General features: G+C 40.6%; 1 protein-coding gene across 3 annotated transcripts in view; it reads left to right on the top strand.

Annotated features, from left to right (window-relative positions):
* The window catches only part of CNBD1 (cyclic nucleotide binding domain containing 1), a 312,853-nt gene that overhangs the window by 27,487 nt on the left and 264,246 nt on the right, over window positions 1–21,120 (top strand). For 2 of the 3 annotated variants that reach the window (XM_075919792.1, XM_075919791.1), the window contains one exon: window positions 15,231–15,389. The exons of the other annotated variant lie outside the window; for it this stretch is intronic. In XM_075919792.1, the coding sequence (XP_075775907.1) occupies window positions 15,231–15,389 (159 nt within the window). The remainder of the gene's footprint in view (window positions 1–15,230; window positions 15,390–21,120) is intronic. 3 annotated transcript variants of the gene reach the window in all.

Below are 21,120 nucleotides of genomic sequence, written 5' to 3'. Positions count from 1 at the left end.
ATAGATAAATATGGAAAAATTACATTTCTAGGTTTTGATCAAATCGTTCTTTGATTTATGGACTCCTAATCCTTCAAAGAGTACCAGAAGACTACGTGACTTCATATGTGAATCTCTTAGGATCGTCTGCATTACAGGGCTTAACGTGAAATAAGCTACGCAAATTGAGCTACATCAATTGCGTAGCTTACTTTGAAATATGGAGCATCTACACAGCACTTATTTCGAAATAGAGCACTCTTCCTCTGACTTCCCTTATATCTCATACAATAAGGGTTACAAGAGTGGGAGTAAGAAGTCCTCCAGCTTGACAGTATTTTGACACTATTTCAAAATAACTGCTTGCTGTGTAGACATGGACTAAGTTATTTCAGAATAGTACTAGTTATTTTGAAATAGTGTTGTAGTGTAGGTATATGCTTATTCATCTATGAGATGTAAAAAACGTCATGAAGCCAGATGTCATTAGTTATACATCTGAGTAATCATTGTAATTTATTTGCACTATATTGCCTTCAGTGATATGTTTCTTAAGATAATAGAATGTGACTTTTTTATATTTATTGGCTTTTTGGGGAAACAGACTAGGTGTGGGCAGAGAATTTGATCCCAAAGTGCTTTTAGTTACTGCACTTTCATTTACTTTGCATTTAATTGTATGTGTAATTCCTGTTGATACCAGTGGGAACAACATGAGTGTATCAAAAGACAGAATTTGGTTTTAGTGGCTTTTGTTCAATTGGCGAATGCTGGGTAGGGATTAGTTCATAATACTAGGCTAATACTGTAATTACCAGATTACAGAAGAGAGCCCTGCAGTAACAACATTTAGCACAGCAGTCTGGGTTCTGCCTCTTTAGAATCTGTTTCTGCTGTACTTCCACATAAGGCTTTGAGAAGATCTCTGATTGATTGCCTTCTGGAATTGTTTAAGCTAGACTGTAGGCTCTTATCTATATGCAGCTGCACTCTGTTTATAAATGATAAGTTGTTGCTCCTTACTCAAATGAGCTTTTTCTTTGTTTATGAGTGTGTTTTGTAAAAAACTTCCCCTGTATTCTCTTTATTTTTCTAAAAATAACCTATTTGGATAGTGATAGAAATGTAGCCGTGTTAGTCTGGGGTAGCTGAAGCAAAATGCAGGACAATGTAGCACTTTAAAGACTAACAAGATGGTTTATTAGATGATGAGCTTTCGTGGGCCAGACCCACTTCCTCAGATCAAACAGTGGAAGAAAGTAGTCACAACCATATATACCAAAGGATACAATTAAAAAAATGAACAAATATGAAAAGGACAAATCACATTGCAGAACAGGAGGGGGATGCGGGGGGGGGGGGGGGGGGGAAGGAAGGTAGGTAAGTGTCTGTGAATTGATGATATTAGAGGTAGGGAGAGTGGGATGTTTGTGAGTTAATGGTATTAGAGGTGATAATTGGGGAAACTATCTTGGTAATGGGTGAGATAGTTCAAGTGTTTGTTGAGTCCTTTTTGGAAAGTGTCGAATTTTAACATGAATGACAGTTCAGAGGATTCCCTTTCAAGTGCAGATGTAAAAGGTCTTTGTAGCAGAATGCAGGTGGTTAAGTCATTGAGAGAGTGTCCTTTCTGGTTAAAATGGCAAGAAACTGTTTTTTCGTTGTGATCTTGTCTGATATCTGTTTTGTGGGCATTAATCCTTTGGCGAAGTGTCTGAGATGTTTGTCCAATGTACATAGCAAACGGACATTTTCGGCACATGATAGCATAGATTATATTTCTGGATGCGCAGGAATATGTGTTCTTGATCTTATAACTCACTTGGTTAGGTCCAATAATGGTATCAGCAGAATGAATATGTGGACAAAGCTGGCAACGGGGTTTGTTGCAAGGGAAGGTACCGGGGTTGGTATTAGTGTGGTATGTCCTGTGGTTGTTGGTAAGAATCATCTTGAGGTTAGGTGGTTGTCTATAGGAGACTATGGGTCTGTCTCCCAGAGCCTCTTTGAGTATGGTATCCTGTTCCAGTATAGGCTGTAGTTTATTGATAATGTGTTGGACAGGTTTAAGTTGGGGGTTGTAGGTGATGACAAGTGGTGTTCTATTGTTGGTTTTCTTGGGTCTGTCTTGAAGGAGATGGTTTCTAGGTATTCGTCTGGCTCTTTCAATTTGCTTTTTTATTTCTCTGGGTGGGTAGTTGAGGTTTATAAATGCTTGGTAGAGATCCTGAAGCTTCTGGTCTCTGTCAGTGGGATTAGAGCAGATGCGGTTGTATCGATTTGGATACAACTATTTGGATACAACTAGTAGTCCTGTAGCACCTTACAGACTAACAATATCAATATAAATATCAATATATATATATATTATCATGAGTTTTCATGGGCAAAAAGGTCATGATACTAAATATATTTTTGTTAGTCTCTAAGGGCATGTCTACACCTACAGAGTTATTTTGAAATAACTCACGTTATTTTGAAATACCAAGGTGAGCATCCATACAACAAGCCTATTATTTCAAAATTATTTAAAAAGAACGGGCTTCTTATTGCAAAACAACTGGCTTCCAGGGCTTCTCAGAGCTGCCTTAGTGGCTACTCTGTCCAAACCCCTTCTATAATTTCCCTTCCCCTGCAGGCTTTAAAGCTGCAGGCAGAAGGGAAAGGGCTTATGACATGACACAGGCCCTGTTTACACCGTGCTACATAGCAGGACCCTGCACAGCCTTTTCTGCTGCTGGGAAGACCCCAGTGCTCCTTCCGAGCAACCTGTCGCTGCCAGTGTGCTGGCAGCCAGCTCAGGTGCCCTTAGTCAGGGCAGAAGAGGGTCCCATCCTGGACTGGTGCAGAGATCCTGGATCGCATAGAAGTCTAGGGCGAGGAGAGGAAAATGCAGCATCTCTGCATCAGGTGCAGGAATGCTAATGTGAACGGCCGGATGGCCGCCATCCTGGCCTAGGATGGGCCACATGTGCATGCTGGACCAGTTGCACAGGAAAATTAAAGAACCGTGCCAGGCCTACACCAATTCCAGGGAACAAAGTTCCCACTCTGGAGCGGCATCCTGGACCTGCCGTTTTTACCAGCAGCTGGATGGCATCCTGGATGGCATCCTCCCCCACCCCCATTGTGGACTCCAGCATGGACACACCCATCGTCAGCCTCCAGGAGGAGGGGCTGTGGGGCTGTGGACCAGAATGATTAGAATGAGGAGGAGGAGGAAAAGGAGGAGCAGGCCAGCCTGGACCCAATGCCCACCAGCCAGGAGATGGTCATCAGCCTGGAGCCAATGCCCATCTTCCCCCCCCCCCCCCTCAATCCCAGGATGTCTCCCAGGGCTCAGACAAGACCAGGGAAGGCACATCAAGTGATTTCTCTACCTTTCCCTATCTACACACGGGGATGGGTGGCTGAGTGCAAGTAGCTGCACACTCCTTGCTTGTCCTTCTTGTCCTGGGAATCGCACAGCAGCCTGTGCACATGGGTGCACTTGGAGCACCAGTCCGGAGTGCACAGCCCCACGAAGATGCCACACAGGAATCCATTGCTCCTTCTCACAAGGTTCCTGGACAGGCCAGTATTACTCCGGACTTTGTATGGGGACACTTTCTCACCACAAACCACCACTAAGGATTCTGGGAAACACACACCAGTGCCACATGTGGCACAGGCCCAAGTTTACACTCATAGGGCAGCATCTGCTCCTGATCAAGCACAGTGATGCAGAGGACACTGATCCCCTGCAGGGGAGCCTGCTGGTGGAAGGAGGAGAAGGGAACCCCTGAAGCACTTTCTTCAAAAAACAGCTGTATAGCCAGTGCCAAATTTCAAAATAAGCTATTTCGAAATTGACTCAAAATAAGCTATGCAATTTGCGTAGCTCCAATTGCATAGGTTAAGTCAAGTTATGGGTGCAGTGTAGACGCACTTAGAGGCCCATCACAGCAGCATATGTATCGAGAATCTCTTTCACTGATTGAGACTGTCCAAAATGAGGGGTGGAAAGAGATTTTTTAATTTTGCCCACTGTATTGGAAATTAGAATCAATGCTTAAGCTTGTTACTTGAACCAACAAACACCATGAAAATTGCCATATTTCCTCTCACAAGCTTTACCAAACTATGCATGACCTGTATGGAACAATATCAAGCATGAATTTAAGGAGCTGCCTTAAGCCAGAATGTTATTGGTCTTGTCAGTTAAAGTAACACTATTCTGTAAAGTTAACATTTTTATGTGTTAAGATGCAATGTATTAAACGATGCTAAAGAAACATAACATTGTCAATTGTTTTCACTTTTGACTCCTAGAGGGCAGTCAGGCTGTATTATATATTTACCAGCAATCACCTCAGTCAATATACTTTAGGAAACAGAAATCTCATGGAGGAAAATGATTATATGACAGTATGACCTCTCTTTCATGGGAATTTATTATTTAAAATTTAATCTATCCTAGTGTTTACAGTGACAAATTTTTGGCAGTCACAGACAGAAAGTCAATCTCTTTGCTTTCAGGGAGGCATTCAATAAATTACAGTGTTCAGTGTTTTTTTTCTTCTTAAAAGAAAAAAATACAGATCAGCAAAGTGGTAGTTTTGTCCAGTCTCCAAATGAAAGGAAAACATTGTTGTAGCAGAAGCTTTCATCTTTAAAACTTCATTTTAAATTTATTTTGAATAGCCTATAAAATAACACTGTACACGCAGTATAATTTTGCTGACAACTGAATTAAAGATAAATGCAATTCGCTAATAAGATTATATACATATATTAACAGTAGAGTCTGAGGAATAGGGAAAGAAGAACACATTCACATGTGACTGAGTTTATTGCTTGATTCTGGATTGCTATTTGTGTTTTTATGACATTTCTCTTTCCTTTTAGTTTTCTTTCAGGCATCTGTGCACACTAATGGGAAAAACTCTAGGAGGCTAAACTTTCCCCAGATAAGGTCTACTTAATCAAACCAAAATCTTTTTCAAAGTTTGGACCCCAGAGACTAAAGATGCAATGTAGCCAATGCTCTAGTAAGCTGCTCTCACTGGGTGGTGGGAAGCTTCTGTATTAGATCTACAAGTAACAGTAATGAGAAGCCATGAACTGCTTTGCAAGAGGTGAAAAGGTGCTTCAGAACTAGATAGAGAAAATAGTTTCAAATACTCCTTCAGTGTCATGCAGGTGTTTTCCTAAGGATAACTTGATTCTGTACAAGCTCAAGGATTTGTTAAGAAATAAAGACAAGTGTATCAAGCTTCATTTAGCTGATAACTCATTCAGAGAAAGTGGATTCTAAGAACTGGGTTTTTTGACTCTTTGCAAAATCATTTCTTGAGCTTTTGTCACCTTTTGAATCTTAAGACCTATTTTATTTTTTTTTCCAACGATAAGGGTCTCTATGAAAAACCATATTATGATCATGGCTTGTTTCCTGCAATTCTAGACCCAGGAATAGGATATTAACAGTTAATTAATGTTAAACTGCTAGAAAATTTAAGGTAATTTACATGACAGCCTCAGGTTTTATTCAAATATAAGTTTATGCCTGTTAATTCCATTTGAAATAACATCCTCATTTGTCAGTAGGCTGGAGAATCTACCTTGTGTCATCACATGAGAGCTGCAGTGATCCCTTCCCTCAAATGAAGATCCTTTTGCCTTGTTTGGCATTGAACAATCTATAAGGGTATGTCTACACTACCCCCCTAGTTTGAACTGGGGGGGGGGGGGTAATGTAGTCATACGGAGTTGCAAATGAAGCCCGGGATTTGAATTTCCCGGGCTTCATTTGCATAAAGCCGGCCGGCGCCATTTTTAAATGCCGGCTAGTTCGGACTCCGTGCCGCGCGGCTACACGCGGCACGGACTAGCTAGTTCGGATTAGGCTTCCTATCCAAACTAGCTGTACGCCTCGTTGAACGAGGCGTACAGCTAGTTCAGATTAGAACCCCAGGAGGCACTGGAGGGGTATGTCTACCCTGCATTCCTCTTTCGAAAGAGGAATGCAAATGCAGCTGAGCAAAATTGCAAATGAAGCGCGGATTTGAATTTCCCATGCTCATTTGCATAATCGTGTCGGGCTGCTTTTTCGAAATACCTTATTTCAAAAAAAGAAACGCTGTCTAGACGTGGTTATTTCGAAAGAAAACCCTTCTTTCGAAATAACCCTTCCTCTTTATAAAACGAGGTTTAATGGTAATTTCAAAAGAAGGGTTTTCTTTCGAAATAACTGCATCTAGACAGCGTTTCTTTTTTTGAAATAGGGTATTTTGAAAAAGCGGCCAACCACGATTATGCAAATGAAGCGAGGGAAATTCAAATCTGTGCTTCATTTGCAATTTCGCTCAGCTGCATTTGCATTCGTCTCTTGAAAGAGGAATGCAGAGTAGACATACCCGGAAGGAATAACATAGAAAGGCCTCAGTGAGGGGCTCTTTCGGAATAGCATAAGTGCAGCAACTACACACGCCTTATTCCAGAATAGCTATTTTGGAATAGATGTTATTCTTCATAGAATGAGGTCTACAGATTTCTGAATAAGCCACCTGTTATTTCAAATTATTTTGAAATAACGGAATGGCTGTGTAGACGCTCACATAATTATTTTGGAATAATGGCCATTATTCTGAAATAACTTTGCTGTGTAGACATACCCTTAGGGCATGTCTATACTGGGGAGTTTTTTAAAAAATAATTCTCCTTATCTTGAAATAAGAAGACAAGTGTCCACGCTACCAAGCTTGTTCTTTCAAAATAATGGGCTTGTTATTTTGAAATAATAACGACTGCTTGTGAGGAGCAATAAGCTTATTTCAAAATAGTTATTTCAGGAGTTATTATTTTGAAATAATGTATTTCGAAATAACCTGGTAGTGTAGGCATAGCCTGGTATTTAAATATCCTGGGCTTAATTTGCATACTCACATTTGGGTGCTGTGCCGATCACGCACCCTTTCGAAAGCGAAAGTAAAGTCTAGCCATGGCTGCCGACAGCGGGAAGCTTTTTCGGCAGATCCTGTACTCCAAAAATGCTCCCTACTGTTGGCAGAGCCGTGGCTAGACTTTACTTTCGCTTTCGAAAGGGCGCATGATCGGCACAGTGCCTGAATGTGAGTATGCTAATGAAGCCCGGGATATTTAAATTCTGGGCTCAGTTACATTTTTGAAGTTCCTAATCTACATCCCTCTGTTGGCAGAGGGATGTAGTCTGGAGGTAGCCTATCAAAAAAAAAAAAAAAAGCTGCTAAATAAAATGAGGTTCCTACATAGTAAATAAATAAAGAAGAATTCGAGAGTTAGAAGAAGCTCAACAATGAATTTATTGGCGTAGGATTTCACAGCAGGGAAATCACAAGAATTTGTCGCATTGGATCAGGTAAAAAGAGAAAGGAACCTGGCAAGCTTTCAAATGTCTACACAGTACCCTAAGCTCGAAATAAGATAGTCAATTTGCATTGCGCAAATTGCATATCTTATTTTGATTAAATTTCAAAATACACTATTTCAAAATTTGGCGCATCTACACAGTGCCAAATTGTGAAATAATGTACAATTTCAAGACATCCCTTAACCCTCATGGACCAAGGGTTCCAGGGATGCCGCAATAACGGGCGATTTGTGTATCCTTCAGTATCCCAAAATAGCCATGTAATGTAGATGTACCCTTAGGGCTTGTTGGCATGGTGGGACACAGGCCTACTGATGGGGGGGGAGGAAGTGGAAAGAGGCAATTGCCCTGGGGCCCAGAGATTCAAAGGGTCCTGGGGCTCCTGGCTACCTCTCCTGCCCTGAGCTCTTTCAATGGCTGCTGGAGAACCATTCAGGGCTCTCTGAAAGGCTCTAAGGGTTGGTTGCCCAGCCCCACCCCTTCCGCCCAAGGCTCCACCACTTCCAGGATGTGGAGCTGCGCTCTCCACTTACCTTGTCCACAGGTCCAGTGAGACTAATAGCTCCTCTAGTGGGGTAATGCACACTATGGGAACAACACTAATGTGCTGTTAACAGGCCCATGCAGACCTTTCCGGTGTGCACTAAAATGTCCTTAGTGTGCTTTAACCTAATTCTTTCAAACAGCACTGCATTAAAATATACCAGCAGAGTCTGCAGGAAGCAATTAATGTGCAACATGGTAGTGTGCTTCGGAAATCATAACCCCATAGGATGCATTGCCTGACCATGTAGACAACCCTTAATCAACTGATAGAAAACAATAGGAGGCAGAGAAACAGACAGTGTTACAGGATGTTAAATCAGATCTAATTAAATTTGGACAGTTATCCTTTTGTTTTATTTGTTTGCTTTGTTTTTCATTCTGACTGATAGAGCTCCTGTCATTTTAACCCAACCTGAGCTATTCCAGAATATACTTCTCTCGATCCCTGTGCAAATGAATATTTTAAACCTGCCCCTTTTGATCTATCTCTGAGTTTAATTATGAGGTCAGACTTAATACCCTCCCTCTGTGTCTGTTGCTTTGATTTGCTGTTTCCCATGGGCTGGCAAAGAAACTTTTTAATACTCCCTCTTTTTGAAAATTAAAATTCAATAAAAGAGTGTTAATACAATAAAGATATAACTGGCATTCTAGTTAGCTTTTAAAGTGTTGCTCAATATTTTTCTGTGTATGTAGTTTTAAGAGTTAGATAGTGGTTGAAAAAAAAAGGCGAAACTGGGTAAAAAGGGGACTTCCAGGAACTATGTAGTATCCTTTTGTTTGGTCTTTAGGATAAAAGTAAAATAAGTTAACACACCTGAAAAGAATCTTGTTAACATATATCTGTGAACCTCTTAATTATACTTGAGAATACAAAATGCACTTTCATGTATAAATCAATGGTTAGATTATGGGCTTCTCTCTTTCCAGTTCTGGCAAATTTTATACAATAAGCTCTTTGGGGTATGTAAAGTATGTTCTGATGTAATTTTATGTGCAGCAATTGATCCTGATTGAGCCCTCTGGCCACTACTAGAACATAAATATTAAATAACAACAATAAACTGAAAGATAAAGGAACACAAGCTCCACTTTGATTTGCATAGAGTCATAGCCAGTATTGAGATGTAAATGTAGAAGGAATAGAAAGCTGAGGATTAAAACTCTTCCTATTCTTGAGACTGCCATGTTTCCCAAACCTGTTTTGAGTGTGACACAATATGTAGCCGCCTGCATGTTAGACAAAAAAATGGTCACCAGAAAACAGAGGAGTTAATACATATCATGCCCTCCTCCCTGTTCCTCTGGGTGGACCTCCCTGAGTCCCCTTCCCTTTCAGACACATTCCCCTATGGTAGTACATACTAACACAGTTAGTAGAAAGAGGTGGGGGGGGCTTGATTCTTCACTCCCTGGCAGCTTGTGTCATGAATTCCACTTGTGCAAAATGGGTGCAAAATGCTTCCACTTTATCTGTGCTGCTCTTCACACACAGTTTGCACAGCTGCCAATGACAATATGAGGGGAAAGCAGTGGGAAATCAGGCCTCTGCACCTGAACAAACAAAACTTCCATATCCAAACACCATCAAATGCATCCAAACTTCATGACTTTCCCTTTCTCCTACTACGAGTTGAATCAAGATCCTGGGTTTGTGCTGCCTCAATTTTTAGGGAAATTTGGTTTCAGATCTGAATTTTTGCAGCTCAGGCTATGTCTAGACTATGGAATTTTTCCAGGATACCAGAGATATCCCGGAAAAACTCTGCCATGTCCAGGAACTGCATCTGCTCTTCCGACATTTTTTGCAGAAGAGCAGATGTACTCTTTTGGAAGCCCTTTTGGAAGGGCTTTTCCGAAAGAGGAGGTTTTTCTGAAATTTGGCTCTTCCAAAAAAACAATCAGAAAAAGGTACCCAATAAAAAGCGGCAATCTAGACATAGCCTCAGGGGACAGCTCCACTGCAAGTGCATAAAGAGTATTGGTGTCATCATAGTTGGTGACCTCCAGAGCTAACACTGGGCTGTATTTTCAGTTTTCTGTAGGCTTTTCTCCCATGAGTCCTTGAATTAAGTATCATATCTAAATCTTACCAGATAAATTCATTCAAGGGTTTATGCCAGTGCTTCTCAACCTTAGAATCATAGAACTGGAAGAGACCTCAGAAGGTCATCAAGTCCAGCCCTCTGTCCAAGGCAGGACCAATCCCAACTAAATCAACCCAGCCAGGGCTTTGTCAAACCTTGCCATTGTTAGCTATATGCAGTACTACCTGTATGGCCCTGAGGATGTCACATGGGCCGCAGCTCTGTGTTGACTGTGCTGCCAGCATTCCATGGGCAGGTTTATAATTACTTGTCTGTGTTACTTTCTATTGACACAAACCCTTGTTAGTAAAAAGGCTGGGGCAGGACAAAACAGTTAACTTCTGGGGTGCACAACTAAGGAGCTTGTACAGTACAAAAAGCAAGCAGTGCTGTCCAGGCTTGGCTGGGCCAGGATAGCAAAATATATATATTTAGGCTGCATTCTTGCTCCCAAAGGGAGGCTTAACATTGATTTAACTTTAATTGGTGTATGATTAAGAACTGATAACACTTTCTACTACATATTTTTTAAATGAATTAATTTATTTGTCATAAGGTTAAATCTAAACAAATATAATATAAAAATAAATAACAATTAACAACTAGAACTTATATGCTTCAGTGAATTCTTTAACCCCCATAAATAAGTCACTTGGTATTATGAAGGGACAAACCTTATGAGTTGTAACTGTTTCCACGAGGAAACATGAGTAGACATGAGCAAAATGGTTTGGGCAATTAGATTGTCCCTTTATATTGTTCACCGGCTGGAGAAGTGTTCTGGCACTTATCCCAATTTTTTATCACCTGAGAGAGAAGCAGGAAGTGAGGTGATGGAAAGATGAGCTGTTCTTGTTGCTTGTTGGTTGTATTGTTTCTCTTTTCTTACCTGTTTCATTTTTAAAGAGCTGTTTGGAAATGCCACTCAGTGGTGTAGGTGGGTAAGGCAGCGGGTCACAGTTGCCCCCAGGCACCATGCTAAAGGGGTGCCAATTTAGTCCCCCTCTGCTACCCCTGTCATCCCTCAGCTCACCTGCTCCTCCTCCGCCCACTGCTGGCGGCTAGAGCCTCCTCCCCACTTCTCTGCCCCCAGCCTGACTCTCCTCCATTTCCACCGATTAGTTAGTGCGTGCGGTGGCCCAGCCCCAAACTGGAGGGGATGGGGGAAGATGTAATACAAGCTCTCCCCCTCCTCCAGAGTCAGGCTCTGCTGTGCACCAGATTCGGGGCTTTGCGGGTGGGGTGGGCGCAAATTTTGACTTTGCTCCCAGGCGCATAACACCCTCACTATGCCTCTGACGCTACTGTTCCCTACTAGAAGCAAACATTGTGAAGTATGTGGAAGACAGCTGTATTTTTATGAATATTATGTGTACATCTGTCTATTTAATTATCATGCTCTTTGCTAAAAATCTAACATCTGTGGGAACTCACCTCACACCTCCCCAGGAAAGAACTACAATGGCTGCAGTACCAAGATTTACAAGATAGTGACTGGACTGTTCTCTTTGATTTATGTCCAACCTATGATGTGCTCACCAGACAAGTTTGGCAAGAGAAGGCTGTCCCAGCTTGAGGACATACAGAACAAAGGGTGTACTTGGATTTAAAAAGACATTCCCTGAAGCTCAGGGAAGATAGGGAACACAGAAACAGAGATGGTGGTACTTAAGTTACATTGCTACCTGCCCAGTCCATTGATAATCCTATCTAATTCTAGTTTGAACCCTGTTGAAGTCCTGGCATTCACAACAACTGCTGGCAGGGAGTTCCACAGGTCGACTATTTGTTATATGAAGAAATACTTCCTTCTGTTTTTTTAAACTTGCTGCCTATTAATTACAGTTGATGACCCCTGGCTCTTGAGATAGGATAAATAACTTTTTCTTATTTACTTTCTATGTACCAGTCATGATTTTATAGACTTCTATCATATCTCCTCTTAGTTGTCTCTTTTCTAAGTTGAAAAATTCCAACCCTATTAATTTCTCCTCATTGGGCTGCCTTTCCATACCCCTAATCATTTTTTGTTGCCCATTTCTGAACCTTTTCCTATCACCATGTACCTTTTTTGAGATGGGGCAACCTCATCTGCACATAGTATTCAAGATGCAGGAGTACCATGAATTTATATAGAGGCAATGTATTTTCTGTATTATATATCCCTTTCTTAATGATTCCCAACATTCCGTTTGCTTTTTTGACTGCTACTGCACTTTGAGCAGATGTTTCCAGAGAACTATCCACAATGACTCCAAGAGCTCTCTCTTGAGTGGTAACAGCTAATGTAGACCCCTAATTTTATACATATATAGTTGGGATTATGTGTTCCAATGTGCATTACTTTTCATTTATCAACATTGAATTTCATCTGCTTTTTCGTTTCCCAGTCAATGAATTTTTTGAGATCCTTTTGAAGCTCTTCACAACCTGCTGTGGACTTAACTATCTTGAGCAATTTTACATAGTCTGCAAATCTTGCCCCCTCACTGATTACCTCTTTTTCCAGACCATTTATGAATATGTTAAATAGGATTCGTTCCGGTATGGACTCTTGGGGGACACCACTAGTTACTTTCTCTGTTCTGAAAACTTACCATTTATTCCTGTCCTTTGTTTCCTATCTTTTAATCAGTTATCAATCCATGAAAGGACCTTCCCTCTTATTCCATGACAGCTTATTTTCCTTAAGAGTCTTTGGTAAGGAAACTTGTCAAAGGCTTTCTGGAAATCTAAGTACACTATATCCATTGGATCCCCCTTGTACACATGCTTTTTGATCCCTCAAAGAATTCTAGATCAGTAGATCAGTGAGGCATGTTTTCCCTTTACAAAAACTCTTCCACAACAAATTACATCCCCCTATATGTTTGACAAGTCTGTTCTTTAATAGAATTTCAACCAGCTTTCCTGGTACTGAATTTAGACTTACCAGCCTGTACTTGCAAGGATCAATCCTGGAGCCCTTTAAAAAAACTGTCATCACTTTAGCTATCTTCCAGTCATTTGCAACAGAAGGTGATTTAAAGGATAGGCTACAAAATACTTAGGCTGCATCTAGACTGGCAAGATTTTGTGCAAAAGTGACTGCTTTTTAGCAAAATCTTGCCGCCTCTCTAGACTGGCCGTGAGTATTTGCGCAAGAACATTGACTTTACTGTACAAAATCAGTGGTTCTTGCACAAATATTCCGATGCTCCTGCACAGGGATAAGACCTCTTGCACAAGTATTCTTGCGCAAGAGGGCCAGTGTAGACCGCCAAGTTAATTTCTTGCGCAAGAAAGCCCGATGGCTAAAATGGCCATCAGAGCTTTCTTGCGCAAGAGAGCGTTTACACTGGCACGGGTGCTTTTGCGCAAAAGCATCCATGCCAGTAACGCTCTCTTGCACAAATACTTTTAAGGGAAAAACTTTTCCGTTAAAAATATTTGCGCAAAATCATGCCACTGTAGACGCAGCCTTAATATTACCGTGATTCATAGATGAGTTACTTCAGAACTCTTGGGTGAATTCCTTGTAATCCTGGTGACTTATTACTATTTAGTTTACCAATGTGTTCCAAAACCACCTCCAGTGACACCTTAATCTTGGACAGTTTCTTAGATTTGTCACCCATCTGATTATTTAGATTTCTAGTGTTTGCATATCAGTACATTAAAAACTTGTCACTTTTTAGCTTTCTGCTATTATAAGATATGATTGAATGGGGCTATTTTTCAATTGTTTGTTTTGCATCAGTGGTTAGCCATATTTTATCATCTTCTACCCTCTCCTATTTATTAGGATGTAGAGAATCTCTATTAATAGACTCTCCCTTATTGATGTATTTGTCTGATCCATGTGCTCCTATGCACTTGTCGGCTTTCCTCCAGTTCTTAATTTTAAAACTGCCCTATAACCTTTTTAATTTTAAGTGCGAGCAATCTGTTTCTATTTTGGTGTAGGTAGAGCTCATCCTTCCTGTATAGTAATAATACTTTTAAAAAAATGAAGTAACTCAGAATAGCTTCTTACCTACTCATCATAGTTCCCAGCATCCTAATGAGGCAGCCTGTTTAGTGTTAGAGCATGGAACTTGGTGTAAGACAAGGGTTTTTAGGTCTTTTTAAAATCAAACATCTAAAATTTTCAGTATGTAAAATATTAGAGCTCAATTCAAGAGTCCTAGACAAAGCCTTCCATGGGTCTCATGCAGAAGAATTACATAGGGCCAGTATCCTTCCCTCTGAGTTCCACAAACACTAATGTTACCAGTGGATTGTGGTAGCAAGCATACCTGCTGGGCCCCCATGCTGAAACATTAGATTGAGACAGTGGGTCTACATAGTGTTTTGTGCCCTTTTCTATTTGTGCTGGTTATTGGGTTTACTTTAGCCGTAGCAGGCCACATTTCTGCTGGGTAGAATAGAATGTTAATAGTCTTTCAAATCTAATTATTACAGACTGATCCAATACCTGTGATCATAAGATTAACATTAGTTTGGCTTATAAGAGGTTTAAAAGTAAAACATCTTAATAAGTATTTTTATGGCTGCAAGTTGTTTTCAATAGCAAAAGGAAACTAGATAGTATACCCTTTATTTTCTTTCCTTTCCCGTGCTTTTTTCTCCCACTCCCCCTTTTTCTTTTCTCCTTTTCTTTAGTAATGTGATTTCTTCTAGCACGGATGGGAATGAACCACAATGAAAACTGACAGCCTTGTGTGTTACATTTTAATTGTCAGTCTTGTAAAGAAAATTTTAAAATCCCAATCAGATAAAACCACTGATGACCATTCCTACATGATGAAAAGAAGGAACAAAAAGACCTACTAAACTCAACTTTTTATACCACCACAGAACACCACATATGTGGGAGGAAAATGCAGTCATGTTTCTGCTCTTCTACTAATTCAGCAGTCACTAAACTTTTGAGGGTCATGCTCTTACCCCACCCCCACAACTATGATGTGGAATGGGGACACAGCTCAAGGGGGTAAGGGGGAGATCACAGATGGGGGTAATGGGGTCACACCTGGAGGTGAGTCTGGGTCCACAGCCATGAACTTAAGCTGGGGGAAGAGGTGTAGCTGCACTGTGGAGGGGCCAACAGCCATATGAAGCTCCACTCCTGGCCTCACCTCCAGCCTGAGTCCTGGGCATTTAACAACTAAGCATATAGATGTCATGTTCTGGGTGGAATGTCATTCATATTGATGTGTGCCTATAAAACTCTATTTCCTATGTTTTAGGGCACTTTCCATTGAATCAGTGGATGGAGGCAAAATAAAGAAAACTTCTCATGATATAGGTATTTATATTAAAAAGATCAAAAATCCCAAAAAGGTGTTGCGTGAATCACCTGAGTTCAAGGAGAAGATGAATACATTAATACAAATATTGTGGAAGATGTAAGTATTATGATAAAACTTTTGGCTTTCATTGTTCCAACAAGTTTAGGAACAGGGCATCTTCAAAACATGGATTTAATTTATGAGAAAAAGTCTAACAAAGATTTATTGATAAAAAAAACTTGGAATCAGTATGACTTGCACTAAACTTATACCACTTTAAACTGATTCCCATACTTTTCCTGTATTTACACATGGTCTGTTTAGATTGTAAGTTCTTTGGGACCATGACTACAGTCATACCTGTCATCAAAACACCTACTACACTAGTGTTGCTGTATAAATAATAGAGAATCTGAAGACTGGTTTAGGTTTTAAGGGACTGGAGCATGAGCAGTCTGGCCAAGCAGTCACAGCTGGGCTGGTGTCCATAAGTCACTAGGTGGTAGTCAGCAAGAATGAAATGGAAGCAAGAGTAATCTCTGATAGAGTGAGAGACCACACACAAGAGACAGTTTCTAAGCTAAAGCAATGAGGAATCCTGTGGCACCTTAAAGACTAGCAAATTTTATTAGGCATAAGCTTTTATGGAAAACCAGAAGGTGTTGTTGCTGTGAACCTGTTCAGTGGTACATGCTCTGTCACCAAATCTCAACAGTGCTCTTTGGAGGGGCTGCTGCATGGCCTCCTGGTGGCAATATGGGAATGTCCCCCTGTTCTAGGCTCTGCAGACCTGTGTTGTAATCCCAAGAACCCTCCCTTAGGTTAGGGATTCATATTTTCTTATAAATGTGTAGTGTTTTTCTAAAGACTGTAGTGCGTAGCCAGAAAAATGGTAGGCCCTGATCTTGTATGGTTTTTAAATTAAGTTTATGTACTTTGGACCAGATTATAAGGCCAAGGAAATTCTTCTTGTTGAGTACATTTTATTTCCCAGTCAGTTTTGTGAATTCCCTCTATAAATCTTCAGTTTGTTGTGGACTGCACTATCTTGAATAATTGCGTATTATCTGTAAACTTTGCCACTTTTGCCCATTTTTCCAGACCATTTATGAATATGTTGAACATCATTGGTCCCAGTACAGATTTTTTGGGGGACCCTGCTATTTACCTCTCTTCACTGTGAAAACTGACCATTTATCTTATCCTTTGTTTCCTATTTTTTAACCAATTACTGATTCATGGGAGAAGGTTCCCTCTAATGCTGTGACTACTACTTACTGTGCTTCATAGCTTTCCGGGAGGGATCTTGTCAAAAGCTTTCTGAAAGTCCTTGTCCACATATTTGTTGACCCCACTCAAAGAATTCTAATAGATTGGTGAGGCATAATTTCCCTTTACAAAAGCCAAGTTGACTCCTCCCCAACAAACTGTGTTCTCTTTATGTTTGTTATTACTGGTCTTTACTACAATTTCAACCAGTTTGCCTGCTACTGAAGTTAGGTAAACTGGCCTGTAATTGCCAGGATTAATCTGTCTGTTCCCAACTCCCCTGTACTGACATCTCTACCTGAGACTGTTCCTCAGATTTGTGATCTAAAAGGAATGATGCAGATGTGGGATTCTAATAATTCATTTAGATGTCCTTGTCTTTCTTGAGTGCTGTTTTAGCACCTCAATTTGTCTAGTGGCACCACAGATTTTTTGGCATGCTTCCTCTTTCTGGTGGTTGGTTTTGGTTTTTTTTCTGTTATTTAGCTATTGCTATTTCCTCTTCAAATATATTTTGGCCTGCCTAATTATACTTTTGCACTTGACTTGCCAGAGTTTATGCTCCTTTCTATTTTCCTCAGTATGATCTAACTTCCAATTTTTAAAGAATGCCTCTAACAGCCTCTTAGTTGTTTAGCAATGGCATTTTTTTGGTCCTTTTAATTTTTTTCCCTTAAGGCATACATTTAATTTGAACTCCTATTAGTGTTTTTTAAAAGTTTCCATGTAGATTGCACACATTTTACTTTTGTGACTGTTACTTTTTATTTCTGCACAGCTAGCCTCCTCTTTTTAAAATAATTCCTTTTTTTAAAGTGAAATACTAATGCAATGGCATACTTTGGTATTTTTCTCTATACAAGTGTGCTTAAATTTAATTATATTATGGCCGCTAATTCAGCTATATTCATCTCTTGGACCAGATCCTGAATGCCACTTAAGATTACATCAAGAATTACCTCTCCCCTTGTGGGGTTCCAGAAACAGTTGCTCCAAGAAGCAGTCAGAAATGGTGTCTAGGAAGTTTTTCTCTACATTGTAACCTTAGGGGACATGTGCCTGGTCAGTATGGGAATAATTGCAATTCCTGTAATTTTTGCGTTTTCTATTTTTATAGCATTTCTAATCTCCCTTGTCATTTCATAATCATCACCACCATCCTGGTCAGGTTGTTGGTTATATAGTCCTATTGTTATAGTCTTATTATTGAAGCATGGGATTGCTATCCATAAACATTCTACAGTACAGTTGGATTAGTTTAAGATTTTTACTATATTTGACACTGTGCTTTCACATATTATGCCACTCCCTCACCAGCATGATTTATCCTCATTCCTATATCTATGTTGTATTCTGTTGTTACTGTGTCTCCTTAGTTATCATCTTTCCACCAAGCTTCTGTGATGTTTGTCATTTAATAGCAAGCACTCAAGTCTTCCCATCTCAGTATTTAGACTTTTGTATTTGTATAAAAGTGTAATTCTGACAGGCAGATCCGAACCTGGAGCCCAGTGCATGAGCCTCTACTCTTCGAGTTAAAAGCCAGCTGGCTCTTGAGGAAACTCAGATCACTTACAGAGAGAAAGAGTGAGTGCCACTACATGGAAGAGTATATCACATCCACTTGGCGTGGGGGTCACATGCTTCTCCTAGCTGTGGAAGTATGTCCTGAGCTTCATAAATACCCCCTTTGAAAGCCCAGATGAGCCCCCACTTGTAATGCCAACAGACAGAAACAAACCTGGGCCTTCTAGAGCTTAGTGCATGAGTTTCTGCTGCTTGAGCTAACAGCCATCTGGCTCTCAACTAATGCTGTGAAAGAAGCTCATTCTTTCTCTCTATAAGGGTATGTCTACACTACCACCCTAGTTCAAACTAGGGTGGCAATGTAGTCAACCAGAGTTGCAAATGAAGCCCGGGATTTGAATTTCCCGGGCTTCATTTGCATATTGCCGGGCGCCGCCATTTTTAAATGTCCACTAGTTCGGACTCCGTGCCCCGCGGCTACACGCGGCACGAACTAGGTAGTTCGGACTAGGCTTCCTACTCCGAACTACCGTTACTCCTCGAGGAAGCCTAGTCCGAACTACCTAGTTCATGCCGCGTGTAGCCGCGGGGCACAGAGTCCGAACTAGCGGACATTTAAAAATGGCGGCGCCCGGCAATATGCAAATGAAGCCCAGGAAATTTAAATCCCAGGCTTCATTTGCAACTCCGGTTGACATTACCACCCTAGTTCGAACTAGGGTGGTAGTGTAGACATACCCTAAGTGGTCTAAGTGCCGCCACATGGGATAGTACATCACATCCAGTAGATGTGTGGTTTGCACAAGCACTTACAAAATGTGTCACTTAATTGTCTGGTTTCATGTAATGTGAATGAATGGGACTTTCTTCATTTGACTCTTTCTCTTCAGCTCCTACCTATACTTTATCAAATTACATTCTGTCCTTTCTACGAGGGTAATCCCCGTTAATAGATCCTCCCTTAAAGTAGGTCTCTACCCAAACCACATTCTCCTCTGCAGCTGCTGGTTTCCCCCAGCCTTTAGTTTAAAAACTCCTCTATACCTGATTTAATTTTACACACCAGTTTTCTGGTTCTAGTTTCGTTTAGGTGGAGCTCATCCTCCTATATAGACTCTTCCTTTCCCAAAAGGTTCTCTAGTCCCTAATAAACTTCATCCATGCATTGGGACTCTTCAGTTCTGCCTGTCTAACTGGCCCTGCACATGGAACTGGGAGCATTTCATAGAATGCTACCTATTTTGGGGAGCCTGGACTTTACCTAGCAGACTAAAGGTGGCCTCTAGCACCTCTCTCCTACTTTTCCCTATGACATTGCAACATGTACCACAAATACCATTCCCCCCGGCATACGTCTGTCTAGCTGTTTTGAGAGATTTGCAATTTTTACACCTGGTAGACAATTGACTGTCAGCACAAACCCTGCTAAGAATATTTCTAATGATTGAATTCCCCATTACTATTATTATTACTATGGGTTAATTTGTTCTGTTACATCCTGGGAAATCTCAAATATGTACCTGTCTCCCTGAGAGTCTCAATTTCTGCCTTTTACTCTGGTTACTTTTTTTAAGGGGTATTTGTTGGCCTAAATACAGATAATATTTTTTTAGGTTTATCCAGCTCTCACTCTTTCTAAAATCCCTTGCAAAATTACCCTATTTGCTGCTTCTGTTCACTAGCTCCTTGGCAGACATGCAAGTGGGGTTTTAAAAACCCTGTTCTCCCTAGGTAGTCCCACTCCCTGGCTAAGGGTTCCTAAGAGGATTAGGTATCAAACCCTCAATAAGATGCTGTCAGCATTGCCTAGTAGTTTGCTAGATTTAGCTCACTTCTCCATAAATTGACCACACTATTTACTACAGTCACACAGCAAGCAGCAAGAAACAAACACACAAGAGGAACTAACACAGTGAGTGAAGCTAGGTCTACGCTATACTATTTTGCTGGCAGAGCTATATTGGTCAGGAGTGGGGGGGGGGGAAACTCGATTCTCTAGCTAACATAGCTATGTTGACAGAACCAACAGCATAGGGAGGTAGGTAAATGTCTGTGAGCTAATGATATTAGAGGTGATAACTGGGGAAGCTATCTTTGTAATGGGTAAGATAATTAGCGTCTTTATTCAAATTTGTGTGTAAAGTGTTGAATTTAAGCATGAATGACAGTTCAGAGGATTCTCTTTGAAGTGAAGTCTTAAAAGGTCTTTGAAGCAGGATGCAGGTAATCAAGTCGTTGAGACAATGTCCTTTCTGGTTGAAGTGGCAAGAAACTGTTTTTTCTTTGTGATCCTGTCTGATACCTGTTTTGTGGGCATTGATCCTTTGGCGAAGTGTCTGAGATGTTTGTCCAATGTACATAGTGGACAGACACTTTCGGCACATGATTGCATAAATTATATTTCTGGATGCACAGGAATATGTGTTCTTGATCTTATAACTTACTTGGTTGGGTCCAATAATGGTATCAGCAGAGTGAATATGTGGACAAAGCTGGCAACGGGGTTTGTTGCAAGGGAAGGTACCAGGGTTGGTATTAGTGTGGTATGTCCTGTGGTTGTTGGTAAGAATCATCTTGAGGTTAGGTGGTTGTCTATAGGAGACTATGGGTCTGTCTCCCAGAGCCTCTCGGAGTTTAGTATCCTGTTCCAGTATAGGCTGTAGTTTATTGATAAACTTTCCAGAAGAAAGGTTATAGAAATGGACCTTGTAATAAAGTAGAACTCCTCAAGATGGAGACTGAGTAAATAATGGTGAGCATGAAAGAAATGCCTCTTCATTGCAAAAGAAGGATTTGGTTTCCTCTTAATTGTTTGAATTATCTCTGTATAAATTGGTGTTACAGACTTTTCCCTTTCTTTTTTAATGAACTCATAAACTAGCTGTGAAAATATCCAGCTTCAGCTTTCAGCGCACCATGTGGCTACAAATTCTCTTGCCTTTTCCATCTGCCAGAGAGTTTGAGGCCCTCTGAGAGAAGCCTGCAACATATTTTTTTCTTTTACTCCCACCAATTAAAGATTTTTCCTTGGAGGCTATGATGGTTCTGAAGA

This window comes from Pelodiscus sinensis, chromosome 2 (assembly GCF_049634645.1).
Source record: "Pelodiscus sinensis isolate JC-2024 chromosome 2, ASM4963464v1, whole genome shotgun sequence".
In the NCBI taxonomy this organism is placed as follows: Eukaryota; Metazoa; Chordata; order Testudines; family Trionychidae; genus Pelodiscus; species Pelodiscus sinensis.
The sequence above is the reverse complement of the archived record's forward strand: the minus strand, read 5'-3'. Positions and strand labels throughout refer to the sequence as shown.